Source organism: Typopeltis vanoorti, chromosome 11 (assembly GCF_054136105.1).
Source record: "Typopeltis vanoorti isolate ZY-2024b chromosome 11, IOZ_Tvanoo_1.0, whole genome shotgun sequence".
Classification (NCBI taxonomy): domain Eukaryota; kingdom Metazoa; phylum Arthropoda; class Arachnida; order Uropygi; family Thelyphonidae; genus Typopeltis; species Typopeltis vanoorti.
In genome coordinates this window covers 58,274,089-58,290,759 of record NC_143559.1, presented here as the reverse complement: position 1 = coordinate 58,290,759, position 16,671 = coordinate 58,274,089, and the positions used below count along the sequence as shown (strand labels likewise).

The window sequence follows — 16,671 nt, the reverse complement described above, 5'->3', positions numbered from 1 at the left end:
TTTTCTTGTTCACTAACCAAAATTGCTTATACGTCTTCATCACCTCTCTCCACATTCCTTAGCATATAGCAACATCCAGCTACATATCTCTTCCTGTCAACCTTCACCTCACGCCACAGTGCCTCAAAACCATTGTCACTATTTCCCTCTTTCATTTCTACCTTATGTGGACAAATTCCCCCGATATCATCAACAGTACCCTCCCCCCTTCTTGTCCTTTCTATCCTCACAGAAAACACTGTATTTTTCCATTTCTATTCCCATTTAGGATATCATTTTCATTCAACAGTTTCATCTCACTAATTTCTAATACTCCTGGCATTTTAAAATAAACACAGCAGTTCACTTTTAGGTCTATAACCAGTCCTACCCAAGCTGTTTGGTTGATTTTCTCACCACACCTGCCCTTGCCCAGTAACTTTTATTACCACTTAGCACATATATCCGCTCAGTTTGAACTACCCCACCTGCATCCCAATCTGTTTTATTTCTGTGCTGATCATTTCCATACATACATTCACTACTACTCTCAATATCCACTCTCCATATGCCATGTCTCCCTGTTCAACCGGGCTTCATTGTTCCTGTTGTATTTGCATTCTCTCTTCTTTTCTCACACTTCATCTCTTCAATACCACTCTCTCTTGATCTTTCACTTCACCTCTTACTTCAGATTGCTTGCTTGTATCTCTCTCTCTCTCTCTCTCTCTCTCACACACACACACACACACACACACACACACACACCCCACTTTCACCTAGTTTCTCCAGTTCACTCACTCCAGAGTCATTCAAATGCCCTGTCATATCTGTATAATTCCCCCTCAACATGCCATACATCCACGAACTGCACTCCCTTCTTCTCACACAGCTTCGCTAACATACCATTCATAATTCTGGCTCTCCATCTCAACTTATCATTGTCATAACCTCAGAAACATACTGACAACTTTTCCCACTATACTCTTATCTTTCACTCTCCTCAATAACCTCCTGATATCAACCTTTACATTCTCCGTATGTCCACTTAAATCATTTGTTCCCACAACCAACACTAATTCTCTTATTTCCTCCTCATATACAAAGCATGATTTATCTTGCTCATTCTCTCTCTCTCCTGGATAGCAGACTTTATGGACACTCTTATTAACCAATCCACTAACAGTGGAATCTCCATACATTGCTTTTCTCGAATCACTCATTACCTCTTTTACCTTTTTTCTTTCATTTTATTCTTTTGCACACTTTCATTTGTCTTCATTGAACATATTATATCACTCCACATATTCCTCATTTCATTTTCATTTTAAATAACTCTTTCTTCAAATTTTGCATTCCGGCAGTTTCACTTTGTCACTCCCATAGTCTTGCTATCTCTCATTCTGCCATACCCTATTTTCATTTCCTTATTCATTCTTCCTTTTGCTTTCTCTTATCACTTACTTTTGCTTTTTCATGCTGCTTGAATTCTTTCCCTCCCTCTCAGTCTAACTAGCTTTTGTTCCATTTCTTTCATTTATGCTAACTTTCTTCTTCTCTTCTGTCTAAGGTGGGTTGAGTCTTCTCTTAAGCAGGATCTTCCAGTCTTCTCTATTCCTTGCTGTTCGAAAAAGTTCCTTATATGTTCTGTATCCCGAGATGTTCTTTATTAATTTCAGCCAGGTAATTCTTGGTCTTCCAGGTCTTCTTTTTTGGAAAAGTATTGATTAGGACGTTAGGAAGTCTGTCTGCGTCCATGCGTACAGTGTGTCCAAACCATCTCAGTTGTTGTTTTCTAATTTTTTCTATTATTATCTTTTTATACAATAGTTCTTGTCTGACTGTGATGTTCGTTTTCTTTTCTATCCAACTTGTTCTATTTATTTTTCTTAAGCATTTCATTTCAAATGCCAGCAGTTTTTTCTCCTCTCTTTTTTTAACTGTCCATGCTTCTGCTCCATAGATGACTGTTGGTATAATTATTGCTTCATATAATTTGATTTTGGCTTGCTTAGATATCTTGTTTGTTTTCCAGATTTTTTGTAATTTTCCCATGGTGGTCCATCCTATCGCTATTCTGTGTTTGATTGTTTTGAGTTCATCTATTGTTTCTGTTAGTTTTGATCCAAGGTATATGAAGTTGTCTACTTGTTCTATTTGTTCTCTGTTAGGGTGGCTGAGATGGTAGTTCTGTTCCTCTCTATTTTCATCACTTTTGTCTTTTGTATATTTATTGTCATGCCATATGTTTTACCGGTTTCGTTTAGCTTGTTGATCAACTTTTGTAGTTCATTTGGGATTCTTGCAAGAAGGACAAGATCATCTGCATATTTGATATTATTTATGTTTAAACCATTGACATTGATTCCAGGCTCATTGTCTATTGCCTTCTTTACAACTTCTTCTAGATATATGTTGAATAGGCATGGGGATAATGGGCATCCTTGCATTACTCCTTTTTGGATCTCTATGGGTTCTGTTGTGAGTGTGTCCTTTTTAATTATTGCATTTGTCTTACAGTAATATTTTATCAGAAACTGTATTATATATTTGTCTATTGCTTTTTTCTAGTAGAATTTTAAGAAGGATTTCTCTGTTGATGTTATCGAAAGCTTGTTTAAAGTCCACAAAACAACAATATAGTTCTTTATGGTCTTCCCAGCTGAGCTCTGCCAGTTGGTGCAGTGTGAAAATTTGGTCTATTGTTGAATAGTTTCCTCGGAAACCAGCTTGTTCTATGCCTGTCATTTCTTCGTAGGTGTTTTTTAATCTATTTTGTATAATTCTTATGAATATTTTATAGGTGTGAGGGAGTAAATTGATTGATCTGTAATTTCTGCAGTCTCTTTTGTCTCCTTTCTTGTATATTGGGATGATCTTTCCAGTTCATCTGGGATCTCTCCTGTTTGTAGTATTTTTTTGAATAGGGTTGTTAAATATTCTATTGATTGTCTATTGTTAGCCTGTATTCATTAATACAGGCCAACAAAATGTCGCACTTTCTACAAATCCATACTTTCTCTTGTGTTTTCTTCAGTCTCTCCACAAACACATCTTTCACATTTTGCCATGCATACATTTGCAGTCACGGCATTGAACCATTTTTGAAAATCTATGTCGTTAATGTCATTCAATTTTTGCACCACATGTAGCTTTCCTAGTTGACCTCATGAATACTGCTGTTGCATTCCATTCAAGGCAGGATTCAAAAATTCAATAATAATAAAAATAAGTCAGTAACAAATCCACAAGGTCAGTAGTCATGCAGACACACCAAGTTATCAAAAATAAACAATAGCATGCTAAAATGCAAGCGATATCACCAATTATTACACAAAACAGCACTTATCTTTTCCAGAGCGCTTTGCCAATATTAAACACATCACAGCCCTCTAGCAGCCAATTATGGGAAGAGCCATTACACAGACTGGTTTTGACCTTTATTGAGGTACTATTAAAGTGCAGGACACAAACTCTGAGTGAACTTATAGATCTCCCCGAAATCTCAATGAGTGACTATGGGATCACTGCTGAACACATCTCTACTGACCTGAATCACTCCAGGACAGGATACTCAGCCCCCTCAATGACAAAAACCAGCTGCCATGAACCAGAACTGCTCTACTCCCTGGGAAGCAAGCTCAGTAATGAACATTATTAAATATCATCAGTGGGAGTTAACAAGACTGAAGTAATGCAAAAGTCATATTTCTTATATACAAGTAGTAAAAAGGTGTCACACCTTATTATTAAAATACTCTGGATTAGAGCTAGTTGTAGAAAAAAAATTTTTCACTTAGTTATAAATTGAATTAAAAATGCCAAGAAATTATATTCTTGTTAAATCCTTTATCCTTTAAGGGTCAAAGCTGTATAACTGAGAGAAGACCTCCACATAGCCTTTAAAGGAATGCAGAGAACTGACCAGGGCTTCTGACCTAATGTCCAGTCCTCAACTTCTCATGGTGCACCCTGTTAGGTATCTATCTGGATACTGAATGAATGAGGATGGGCTAAGAATTTGGGATTTAGCTGCCCAAATTGTACTCTTATTGGCTTGCAAAATTTGAAGAAAGAGTTATTTAAAATGAAAATGAAATGAGGAATATGTGGAGTGATATAAGATCTTCAATGAAGACAAATGAAAGTGCACAAAAGAATAAACCAGAATATAAAATGATGGTACAACGTGACAGAATTTCATGCTGGCTGGAGTGTCACCCAGTTAAACAAGGCTGCCCCCCCCCCCATTGTTTTTTCCAGGGAACCAGGGCGAACAGCAAAATGTCAGCTACTGAAACGCATCCCAACTCAACATCACCAAAGTTCAAAATTGGTGCTATCAACATAAGAAGCCTGAATGGCAAAGAAATGGAACTAGCAGAAGAATTGGATAAGTACCAGATTGATGTGATAGGATTAGGTTACTGAAACAAAAAAGACAAAAACTGGTGAAATCTTTCTAAGAAATAAATACAAAATGTTATATTCAGGCAATAACTATCAAGGAAACGAAGTAGCTGTAGTATTCAACACTAAATATGAGGCTAATCTTCTTGAATGGCAGGCAATATCAAGTAAAGTGATGTGGACAAATATCAGAATGGAGAATTGTACGATGCGTTATTTGAGACTGCAGTCCTACAGAAGATTCTACTAAAGCAGAAGTGGAGGAATTTGAGGTTTTTGAGAAAGCAACTGACAATGAAAAAAGAAAAGTTGGTCCTTGTAGGAGATCTAAATAGCAGAGTAGGAAATTATTGCCAAACATACAGAAAAATTTTGGAAAAATTTGGAGAAAAAAGCTTTGCGCTTGCTCTTTTCTCCAAAGTTCTTTGTATATAATGGCAAATACCTGTTAGATTTCGGCTCAGGACATGCACTAGTTATTACTAACACAATGTTCCAACATAAAAATGTGCACAAATTCACATGGAGAGAAGAGGCAAGGAATAAGAAAAGTCTCATTAACTAAGTTATTGTTGATAGTGATGTTTTCTCACTGATGCAGGAAACTAGTATACAGAGGATTGGAAGTACATCATTTAGTCTTGAGCAGGATAAAATTGAATTTCATACTCAGAAGAGGAACGTATAAGAAAATTTTAAAGCGAATAAAAGTTGAGCAGTTCTCAGATGTGAACTGTAGACTAAAATACACAAAGATTATTGGAGAAAAAATGAAAGAGTTTGAGAACAGGAACCAAATCTTGGGGATTCAGTGGCAAGCCCTGAAGAAAACAATGATTGATTCAGCAGAGAGGCATGTGGTGAGGTTGATCTGCAAGGATAGAAAAATCATAACTCCATGGTGGACACAGGAAGTTAAAGAGACAGTGAAGGAAAAGAAGAAAGCACATGAAAAGTTCCTGGGAAATAAATCAGCTTGTGCTCTTAGAGAATAGAGAGACAAATGTAAGAAAGCTAAATACTGTGTAAAATTAGTTAAACAAAAGTCATGTGAAGACTTCGGTAAGAACATGGAAAATAAATGTGGATGGTGGCGATGAAGAAATGTATAAACAACTTGGATTAGTGAACAAAGGAAGGATAATTATTATGGGTGATTTTAATTATGGTGGTATTGATTGGAATGAAGAGATAGCATTTGGGAAGGAAAATGAATTTCTTGAGTTCTTGAGAGATAACTATCTCAAGCAGCACATAAAGTAAGGCATGCGAGGATCATGCGTTCTAGATTTCATCAGAGGATGTAATTGTTAGAGGGGGGGGGGGATTTCACATTTTCCTCCAGTTGATGAAAGTGATCATGAAATAATCACCTGTGTTGTGGCTAGTCATGTACAGACTTTTGCGAGGAAAGGATATATGTGGAATTATAAGGCTGGTGATTATGACTAGCTTAGGAGACAACTTGGAGCTATAACATGGAACGTGGAGTTGAGTGGTAAGGAAATAAATGCTGCATGGGAACTTACAAAGAAATACCTAATAGCATCAATGTACAAATGTATCCCAAAGGTCAAAAGGCTGAATAAGGTAGGTGTAAAATGGATGAATGTGGAGCTTAAGCATAAAATCTGGAAAAAGAAAGTTCTTTGGAGGAAATACAAGATAAATAATGGTAATCAGTCACATGAAGAATATAAAGAACAAGCCAGGAGAGTGACTCAGTTAGTAAGGAAAACAAAAGTAGAGTATGAGCAGAAATTGGCAAATCAGGCTAAGAAAAACTCTCGAGAGTTTTTTAGATATGTGGCAAGTAAAAGGAAGAACGATCATGGAATGAAGTTAAGGGATGAAAGTGGTAGAATGGTAACTGCTGCAGAAGACATTGTTGAAGTATTCAGTGATCAATTTATAAGGGTGTTTCATCCTGCTCTGGAAACTTAAGTGTAGAGGACATAGGAGAGGATGGCTTAATTGTGAGTGAGCAGAAGGTATTTGAGGAAATAAATAACATTGTTAATAAGGCAATAGGATTTGATGACATATCACCACTCATCTTAAAGAACTGTTCCAGGGAACTTGCAGTAGCATTGGCATGCCTATTTAATAAGGATTTTGCAACAGCACAGGTTCCAAGGGAGTGGAAAGAGGGTAAAATTGTTCTGCTGCATAAAGGCTGTGATAAGACTGTTCAAATTATAGGTCGGTCTGTATATCTTGAGTTGTGGTGAAGGTCCTGGAGAGATTGTGAGAAGTAGGATACAGAAATGGGTTGATAACAGCGGTATTCTCTGTGGTTATCAGCATGGGTTTGTTAAGATCATGTTTCACTAACTTACTTATGTACTATAACAAGGTGACAAATACCTTAGACAAGGGAGATACATATACAGTGGTGTACTTGGATTTTGCAAAGGCTTTTGATAGACTGCCACATGACAAGCTCTTAAATAAATTAAAACAGATGGGATTGGATAACAGACTTCTGTGTTGGATCGGCGACTGGCTGTCAGATAGGTATCAGAGAGTTGTATGTGGGGTCAGTTTTGGGGCCATTGTTGTTCAATTTGTATGTTAATGATATTAGGTTGGGTTTAACTAGTGATATCCAGCTGTTTGAGGAGGATGCAAAACTGGGGAGAGCAATGCACAGTCAGGCTGATGTCAATGCCTTACAAGAGGACTTGTATAGATTGCATGAATATGCAGATAAGTTGAACTGTCAGTTCAATGTTGCCAAGTGTAAGATTTTGAGATTTGGTAAGCAACAATGGGATGCAAAGTATAAACTTGGTGCCGAAACTTTAACAAAAGTAGAGGAGATGAGAGATCTAGGAGTGATGGTGGACATGGACCTTAAATTCAGGGGCCACATTGCACAAGTTGTGAAAACATCACATCGAATAATTGCAATGATGCAGAGAACACTGACATGTGTTCCAAGATGCAAGAACTCTTCAAATACTTCATCGTGGTGGGCAACGTAGAGCGACAAACTTCGAAAGGCATTGAGTATGAGCAATTTATTCATAAACTACTATATTCAAACATGCAACAGACAACACTATATAAGTTTTTAAAACAAATTTTATGTTGTTGCTTATTAAAAAGTTGTTTATAACAATAAATTGGAATAAATGACACAATTTTTTATATCCTTTGCATAATGTTATCAGCTGGTTATTGTTATCGAAACGTGACTTTCCCAAAGTGATCACAATAAGCGGCGTCTAATGTACTTTGAAAAATTGCTAAACGAAACAATCACTGATAGCACAGTAGTGAAAATCAGTAGGCATGCAATCAAGAATACATATTCATACTTGAAGTAGAAAAAGCCATCAAAAACCTGAAATGTGGAAAGGCATTGCGAGTAGATGATATTTGTCCAGAAATGCTCACGTATGGAGATATAAAAGTCTTACAGTGGCTGCACTTCAGAAGGCCTGGACAGAGGGAAGAATTCCAGATGATTGGAATAGAGCTCATAGTACCCATATATGAAAAGGGAAATAAAACTGAATGTGAGAATTACAGAGGCATTTCATTACTAAGTGTTCCTGGTAAGATTTATACAAGTATACTTGAGAAACAGTTGACAAAGATTGTGGAAGGGAAGCTTTGTGAAGAACAAGCTGGATTTAGGCCAAATAGAGGCTATCAGGATCAGATTTTCACTTTACTACAAAGAGTTGAGAAATCATGGGAACATAACAATTTGGTAAGCAACGATGGGATGCAAAGTATACACTTGGTGGGGAAATTTTAACAAAAATAGAGGTGATGAGAGTTCTAGGTGGACAAGGACCTGAAATTCAGGGGCCACATTGCAAAAGTTGTGAAGACATCACATCGGATAATGGCAATGATGTGGAGGACCCTGACATGCAGAAATAGAGAGGTTATGATTCGTATTGTATAAGGCCTTGATCTTGCGCTCAGATTTGGTCGCTGGATTTTCATGGTAACAAGGATATGTTGGGAAGGGTCCAGAGAAGATTCACAAAAGTAATCAATGGTCTTTGGAATGTGGAGTATGTCAGGGGTTAGGTTATTGGGTCGACAACGAAGAAATTTTTCATAGAATGGGAGAGGAGAGCCATAAGGAGGGTGTGAACAGAGGAGTGAAGAGTAGGTTCTTTGCATGGAGGGGGTTGGTGAGTGGAATGTATTTTAAGTTTAACCAGTTTAAGGCACAGTTGGATGAGCATTGTGTGCAATAGTGTGTCTTCCCATGATGAGTCTCTGACTCCATGGAGGACAAATGTTAATAATAATAATAACAACAAAGATCTGTATTTAAGTTTCGTAGATCTGGAAAAAGCATATGACAAGATACCAAGAGAAAAGCTAATCAAACCACTACAGTTGTATGGTGTCAGTGGAGCATTAAATCAAGCACTACTTAATCTTTACTTGAGTAGTCAGCAGTTAGAATTGAAGAAAGTGCAGGAAAATGGTTTATGGTAAATTTGGTGTCAGACAAAGATGTGCATTATCCTCTCTGTTATTTATTATCTGTATGGATCACATTATTAAGGAAAGTGGTATTAAAATTGATATCAAAATTGGAGTGTTAATCTCAGCTCTGTACTTTATGCAGATGATGTTATACTTCTAAATAAATCCAGTACAAGTCTGCAAGATTCCTTGGCTAAATTGAATAACTGTTGTAATAGTTTTGGCATGAAGGTCAGCAATAACAAGACAAAGACGATGAAAATAGACAGAACCTATAGAACAAGTAAAACATTTCAGCTACTTAGGCACGATTATTAGTGAAAATGGTAAATTAAATATAGAAATAGACAACAGAATCAATAAAACCGGTATAGTAGGAAGTCAACTAAACAAATTTATATCAAATAAGAGGGAAATTAGTCAAAAACTAAATTGGCTGTGTACAAGAATGTTCAAATCAGTTTTAACTTATGGATCTGAGAGCTGGGTTAGAAATAAAACACTTGACCAAAGACACATTGATTGCAGATATAAGAGTCCTGAGAAAGATTTAGGGGGGGTGAACAGATGGCATCAGCGGCAATATCATTATAAATGAAGATATTAGGAAAGAACTTGACATTGTTAGAATCCAGGAATGTGTTAGTAGAGCTAATCTCAGGTGGTATGGTCACTTAAACAGATGGAAGGAAGGCCAAGATACAGGTGGATTGATACAGTAAAAAGTGCTTTAGAAGACAGAAATATAAGATCTGATAATGTTGGAGTCTTGACAGGTTTGATTTGGAGGAAAATTGTTGATAGGAAGTTAGTGGTGATGTAAATTTTTCATGTAGTATTATCATATCCTGTACACCCCTTGAGGGTACATGTCAGGAATTTGATGATGATGATTCTTTATCCAAGTGTAAGCAAACAAAAGTTTGCATGTGAAGTATCCTCACAGCTAGTGATATATATATATATAGAGAGAGAGAGAGAGGCTGATGACTTCACATTGATTGCCTCAGTAATCTCTCCATTCAGACATTGGTACTGTTAAATAGTTCTTGAATAGTGCCTAAGCTGCATTAATTCCTTTCCATCCAACTCCTCACTCTGTACTATAGCTCCAAGCTATCACCTAAGCTTTCTATTATCACTGGCCTTGTAGTTCCACATTCTCTTCTTCTCAGAAGTCCTTATGACTGGCCACCCAACAGCTAGCTGGTGAGAATGACCATGATCCTCTCATGGTCATTCTCTCTAGCTGAAGTTGGTGCATGGGACAGTTTTTCCCACTGTTTGGGGGGGGGGATAATGGTATAAAGTGTTGTTTATGAGAAGAAAGCCATTGATTATTGGCAAAGAAAGTGTAAGAGAGAGAGAGATGCTATTGATTTCATTTAGTATGGATGGTATAGTCTGAACAGATGGTTCTAGATCCATAGGCTAATGTTATTCCAGTACTATTTGGGAGGTGTGGTGAGAAAGATATATATAGATTTCCTGTAGGCAGAGAAGGATAGGGATCCATTGAGCAGGCAAATAATTAAAGAGTGGCAAAAAAAAGAAAGAAAAGAGTATCCTAGAGTTTTAGCTGTTAAGGTGTGATGAAATGTTTCTAACATATCTGTACCATCATATAATAAGATCCTAAATACCACATTACTTAAACTCAACAATAGTGCAAACATATGGTTGCACTATGTTGATAATGTGTTTTCCCCTTGTAAACATGGCACAGATATGATAGAAATGTATTTTTAGCACACATCAACAGCCAACAACGTGGAATCAATCTGCTTTACCATTAAAAAAGCAAACAGATTGTCTGCCCTTCCTTGATACTCGAGAACTTGCCTTCTGAATGGAAACCTGTTGACACAGTAAGCACAGCCATAATCTTCCACACAACTAGTATGGTGTTATTAAAATACAAGTAAATACAGCCTGCTTGCACATGCATATTCTGATCTTTATGCCTATGAAGATGCCATGATGACCAAGGCATTGTATTAGCCCTAAACATCTGTTTATTCCATTAAACTAAACATGAATATTAGTAATCAATTTCTACACCCTAAAACCTTTGTTAATTTTTTAATATGGATTCTGCCACTGTTCAATCACTTGGGCATCTGTTTGCTTATGCCACAGTAAACTAGAAAATGGTGGTGCTAATACATCCCAAAACCTTTTGACTTGGTGCAGAAGAGAGCAGTTAGGCTGATTGACTCATCCCTCAATTCACACAGCCATTCAGGTTTTGCTGCTTGCACTTTTGACAAATATTTCCATTGGTAACAGTTCATCAGAATTGGCATCAGTAATTCTTCTCTCTACTCTAAATTTCTTGCATCCATTCAGCAAGTTTCACCACTCCTTCCCAGTTGACATTCATAGAACAAATTTTTCTCCCTCCCTCTCTCTATTCGTTACTGTAATGTGTTTCTTTGGAACAGCCTCTTTTCTTCTTTATTTCCTGAAGAGTATATTCTACAACTCTTCATATGTAATGTTAGCAAGAAGTGTGTTCCCTCTCCTCAACTTTCTTTTTATCCATTGTACTAATGTATTGTAGGGTGAACAAATGATCATGTTTGGGATTACTATAAAAATATATATATAAATTACTACCTTCTCTTTCATACAGATGTTCATTTGCATAGATATTTTTATGATGACTGTTCATCTGAATTGGCTTCATTAATTCTCCTCACTCTCCTCTAAAGCTATTATGTCTCCTAAAATACAGTGTCTATTCAACATCTCAAAAAGGAAAAGTCTTTCTCGTGTATTTCCTAAATACATGAGTATCAAAAAAATTAATTGTTGAAAATATTTACTCTTGGCCTTATGCTTTGTGAAATTAAGGAACTGGAGTTACCATTTAGAGGCGAATGACTAATTTATGGTTTATTATTATTGTTGTTGTACCTGCACCTCCATGGAGTCCGAAGACTCATCACGGGAGTCCCAGACTATCTTCACCAGTATTTATCATACCTCTCCTTGTTCCCATTAACAGACAAAATGCTCACATCTGACTCAGGAGCTCATTTCCATTTATTTGCAACTCTCCAAGGAAAAAATCTAGTCCTCACACCTTTACTAACCAAACTGTTACTCAGCTTTCAGGGATGACCTCTTGCTCTGTCCCTTCAATTAAGTGCTGAAACATTTCCCTTGTATCAATCCTATGAACCTCTTTAAGTAACTTATGTTTCTATCATATCCTCTTTTTTTGCCATTTTTTATCATCCAACTTCTGCAACCCACATACCTTTAGTCTCTCCTCACAGGGCATATTCCATAGACCACTCGCCTCTGAATCCTCTCCACCACTTCCTCGTCCCCAAGAAACCCAGAAGACCAGACCTGAGCACAGTAATCCAGATGTGGATGTATGAAAACCTTATAAAGAGGAATAACTTTCTAATCTTTATGGGGAGAGAACTGAACAGTGAGGTGCTGAGTAGACACTGTGTGTGTTTTAAGAGAGACAATAACTTTAAAAGAGAATGAGGAGAATTAATGAAGCCAATTCAGATGAAACTTAGCAATATGCTCCTCTAAACTTCAACTCTCTGTCTACTACTAATCCTCAAATACCTAGCTTCATCTTTCCCTGGAGTACAGTTCCAATCAATGTGGTATACAGATTGTAATCTTTTTATCCCAACATACATAACTTTTATTATGAAAATAAAGAGCCAAAAGGCTTCAGTTTGGCGATGTAAAATTATATAAGTCAAGTGGATATTAGATCCAGCATTATTTCAAAGCTGAATGTAGAAACTATGAAAGTTTTGTAAAGTAAATTGACCAGAGAGAGAGAGAGAGCTTACAGGAATACATTCCCCGGCATTCACAAGTTGCCTTAATATGGACCACAGATGCTTGGGCTGCGCCTATGTCTTCGATGTGGTCCATGCTAAGGCAACTCATGAATGCTGGGGAATGTATTCCCGTAAGCTCTCTGGTCAATTTACCTTACGAAACTGTCATAGTTTTTACATTCGGCTTGGAAATAATGCTGGATCTAATATTCACTTGACTTATATAATTTTACATAACTTTATCAATTATATATTTGGTTTAATCCTTTATCCAAGTGTAAGCAAACAAAGTTTGCGCCTGAAGTATTTTCAGGACTGGGGCAACTTGTGATAAGTTGCCAAAAGATCTTGCACCTTTTGGCAACTGGTATAGGTAAATATGACCTCCATTACTTCCACCTTAGTATCACCACCTCTGAGTCTGGCTCCCAGTGATGAGACCTCAATAAAGTTCCCTTAATGCATAGCATTATACATGTCTGCAAGGAAATGTGCTTTGCATTATGGGAGATACTAAGGCAAGTGATGAGAACTTATTCCACCTTTACCACAAGTTGCCCCAGTCCTGAAAATACTTCAGGCACAAACTTTGTTTGCTTACACTTGGATAAAGGATTAAACCAAATATATAATTGGTAGCATAGCCAAGTGAAAAAACTTCCATCAATGTACATATTACATTTCTACATATTTAACTGATATCCATTATCTTTTGTCCATACTGACAGCCTATTTCAACCATCCTGCATGCTCTCCACATTACCTCCATTAACTATTACTCTTCCAATTTTGCATGATTAGCAAACAACTGAATATTTTCCTTCAGATTATTTCCTGTATCATTTATGTACAAATTAAACAGTAATGGCCATAGCACAAAACCTGCAGCACACCACTAGTCATTTGCTTTCTCCTGATTCTGTTCCTCCATTTATCACTTTTTGGTATCTGTCTATCAGCCACCCAGTGTCATATCCTTTATTTTCCAATTTTGTTTAATTTGCATAGCAAAGTTCTATGTGATATTTTGTCAAATGCCTTTGCAAAATCCATCTGAATCATCATGTGACCATTCCCTTTATCCAACTCTGCTGTCACTCTGTTGAAAAAAAGTTAGTAAATTACTAAGGTATGACCAACTCTCACAAAGCCATGTTATCCCCTCATAGAGTAGCATATTCTTATTCACCCATTCTTGAAATCTCTTTTTGACCAACCTTTTGAGTACTGTATCTCAAGAGTAGTGGTAAAGTACTCAAAAGGTTGGTAATTTGAAGAGTAATTTGCATATTTATATAAAGGAATTATTTTGCCCTCCTTCCACTTCCTCAGAACTCTACCAGAGCTAAGACTTAAAGAACCTAGTTAGAGGCATTGCCATTTCCCTTGCACATTTTTGTAAAACATAAGCTGATATCCCATCTAATTCCACAGCCATATTTACATTGAGATTCTGCAGTAACTTAAGTACCTCCAATTCATCCACCTCTACTCTCACATCAATCTGTCACATATGCCACGGTAGTAACCACACTTGGATATACCTTTGCAAAGTGGTTCATCACTCAGTAACTCAACTATTTTATCTGCTTTTGTGATCTTGTCACCATCACCTCTCATTAAGGTTATCCATCTACTTAATCAAAAAAAAAAAAAAACTTGTGTTTGTTTGTTTGGGGATTAACATTAAAAAATTGTCTATCAATAAATCCTAGTATTTACATGTTGACATTGTATATTTACATCATGTTAGTAAGATGATTAATGTACTAGTAGTATTATTTTCAGGAGCATCATGAAGAATGATTATGTGCTCATTTCAGAGAGGAACTTCATGTTTTGTTTTGTTTTTTAATCCTAATTGTGCATTGATTAAAGAAACTTAATTAGGAAAAGCCTGTTTCTAATTGAAGTGTGTTGCTTAAGGATACTTATTGTGTGTGGGGGTGGTGGAAGGGGGGGTTAATTTAATCTAAAATTGGTGGAAGAGAGTTTGTTTCATTTACTAATGAAGAATTTTCTCTGAGAAAATAATTTGTCTGCTTAAATATTGTGAGATTATTTAAAATCACATTCCCACTTTCTATCACTCTGCAGTGTTTCCATATGCTGTGCTTTAATTAATTTCATTACTTTGATTAATAATTATATTGAAAAAAATAACTCATCGCTTTAGGTTTTGTGATGTTGAAGAATTAGCATTAACATTTATAGAAGAATGAATCATTTACATATGTGTAATATTTATATTAATAAAAAATTATATGCCCAGGAGATAACGTGACACTTACCAGCGAAATCTTCATGTGCTGTACTGTGTCCATTCTGTAACTTAGTTCATGTTCTTAGTTATACCTGGGCACATAGATAAAATCACACTTTTTTTATCATTAATTCTGGCACTATTTAATTTTCTATAACTGGTTTCATTTTTTATTCCAGAATGTTTAATTAAAACTACAAGATGATTGTTTATAAAATGGTATATTCGTTCAGATAGTATAATGAAATTAGTGTTCAAAAAAGGTTTCATTTTTAATGACCTTGTGGGGGGGGGCAGAGAAACAGATTCATCTTGAAACATAATTTGTGAGGTCTGACATTTTTATAATGTTACTATTCAACTTTGCAGTTGGTGTCTTTTATGATTAATAAAAATTCTGTTACACTAATGAAGAATAGAATACTAGCTCCTAAAATATAATGGCTGGTTTGGTAGTTTACATGCTTATTCTTGAACGTGTATAGAAATGTTTTATGTATGAATGAGTGTGTATGTGTGTGTTTACACACACATAGGAATGCTATCTAACTAAATTGCATTGTGTTGCAATGTTCATTTTTTAAGGGTCTTGGAGCTGTCATCTGTGCATTGAGGAATATGGCAGAAAATAATAGCAGTTGAAATCGGACCTCATTATGTTCTCGTCACCATTAAGTGATGTTCCTACTGTATCTCAAGGAAGATTCTTTACTTGATTGTGTATCCAGAATGCTGTGACACTGCCATGATGTTGACAGGGGTCCCTGATTTTTATTTTATTTTTACTGCTTGTGTATATTATGGATAATCTATAGTAGTTGCTTAACTTTCTAGCACCCTGGGGAAAGGGTGAAAGTATGATCCTCCTTGTATATTTGTTAATAAATAATCTCTATTATAGTACAACTGAGAAAAAATGCATATAAAAATTGTTTTGTTTTAGCTTCTTTTTTTAAAAAAAAAAAAAAAAAAAGAAGGGTGTAGTATGATTCTTAGTTTGCAGATGATGGTTAATTTTTCATTGGTAAAATATGTTTGACAGAGCATATATAATTTTGTTTGTGGTGATTGTCCTGATAGACATAAGTGCTGGAATATGCTCTTAACATCAGGAGTGCAGTTAGTATTCTGTTAATTCATGGTCTCTATTTCTGTTGATGGGCAGATTACAGAATGTGTGACCTGTTTTAAGAAAAAAAATTTTCTCACCATTTTTCATATATGTTATATTAATATAATGATAAAATACTAATGCAGATTAGTTTTTCGAGGAGAATCGTACTTTTTTTTTTCCTGTGTTTTCTGTTTTATTATTTTGCTTTTACTAGTATTTTACTTTGTTAATTTTTTCTTAATTTCTTTTGCATTAAATAGTATTTAAGCAAGTTTTCAGTTTGTTATTTTATTTTTTTTAATAAACCCCTTTTAGATCAGAATGCAGTGTTTCATTCTGCACAATATAAATTTTTTAATGAAAACATTATTTATCTATTACCTTATTCTTGAAGTTGTAATTTACAGACTGTTTTTGGGGCATAGATGTTAGGAAATGGTTATTAAATAAAAGCAAAGTGAACTTTTTTGCATGGAAGATAATAACAAAAACAAACAAACAAAAAAAAAAAAATACATGGATGCAAAATGTTAACTGTTTTGATGTTTTATTAAGTAACAAAATTTTATATATCAGAATGAAAGTATTTTTTTGCCCCAGAATGCTTCCATGTATAGAATGGA

The 16,671-nt window shown here is 35.7% G+C and overlaps 1 protein-coding gene across 1 annotated transcript in view; it reads left to right on the top strand.

Annotated features, from left to right (window-relative positions):
- Window positions 1-16,294, top strand: part of LOC150101611 (zinc finger protein ubi-d4 B-like) — a 244,789-nt gene extending 228,495 nt beyond the window's left edge. The window contains exon 7 of the mRNA XM_090399857.1: window positions 15,520-16,294. Within this exon, the coding sequence (XP_090255983.1) occupies window positions 15,520-15,566 (47 nt within the window). The 3' untranslated portion in view covers window positions 15,567-16,294. The remainder of the gene's footprint in view (window positions 1-15,519) is intronic.
- The last annotated feature ends 377 nt before the right edge of the window (window positions 16,295-16,671 follow it).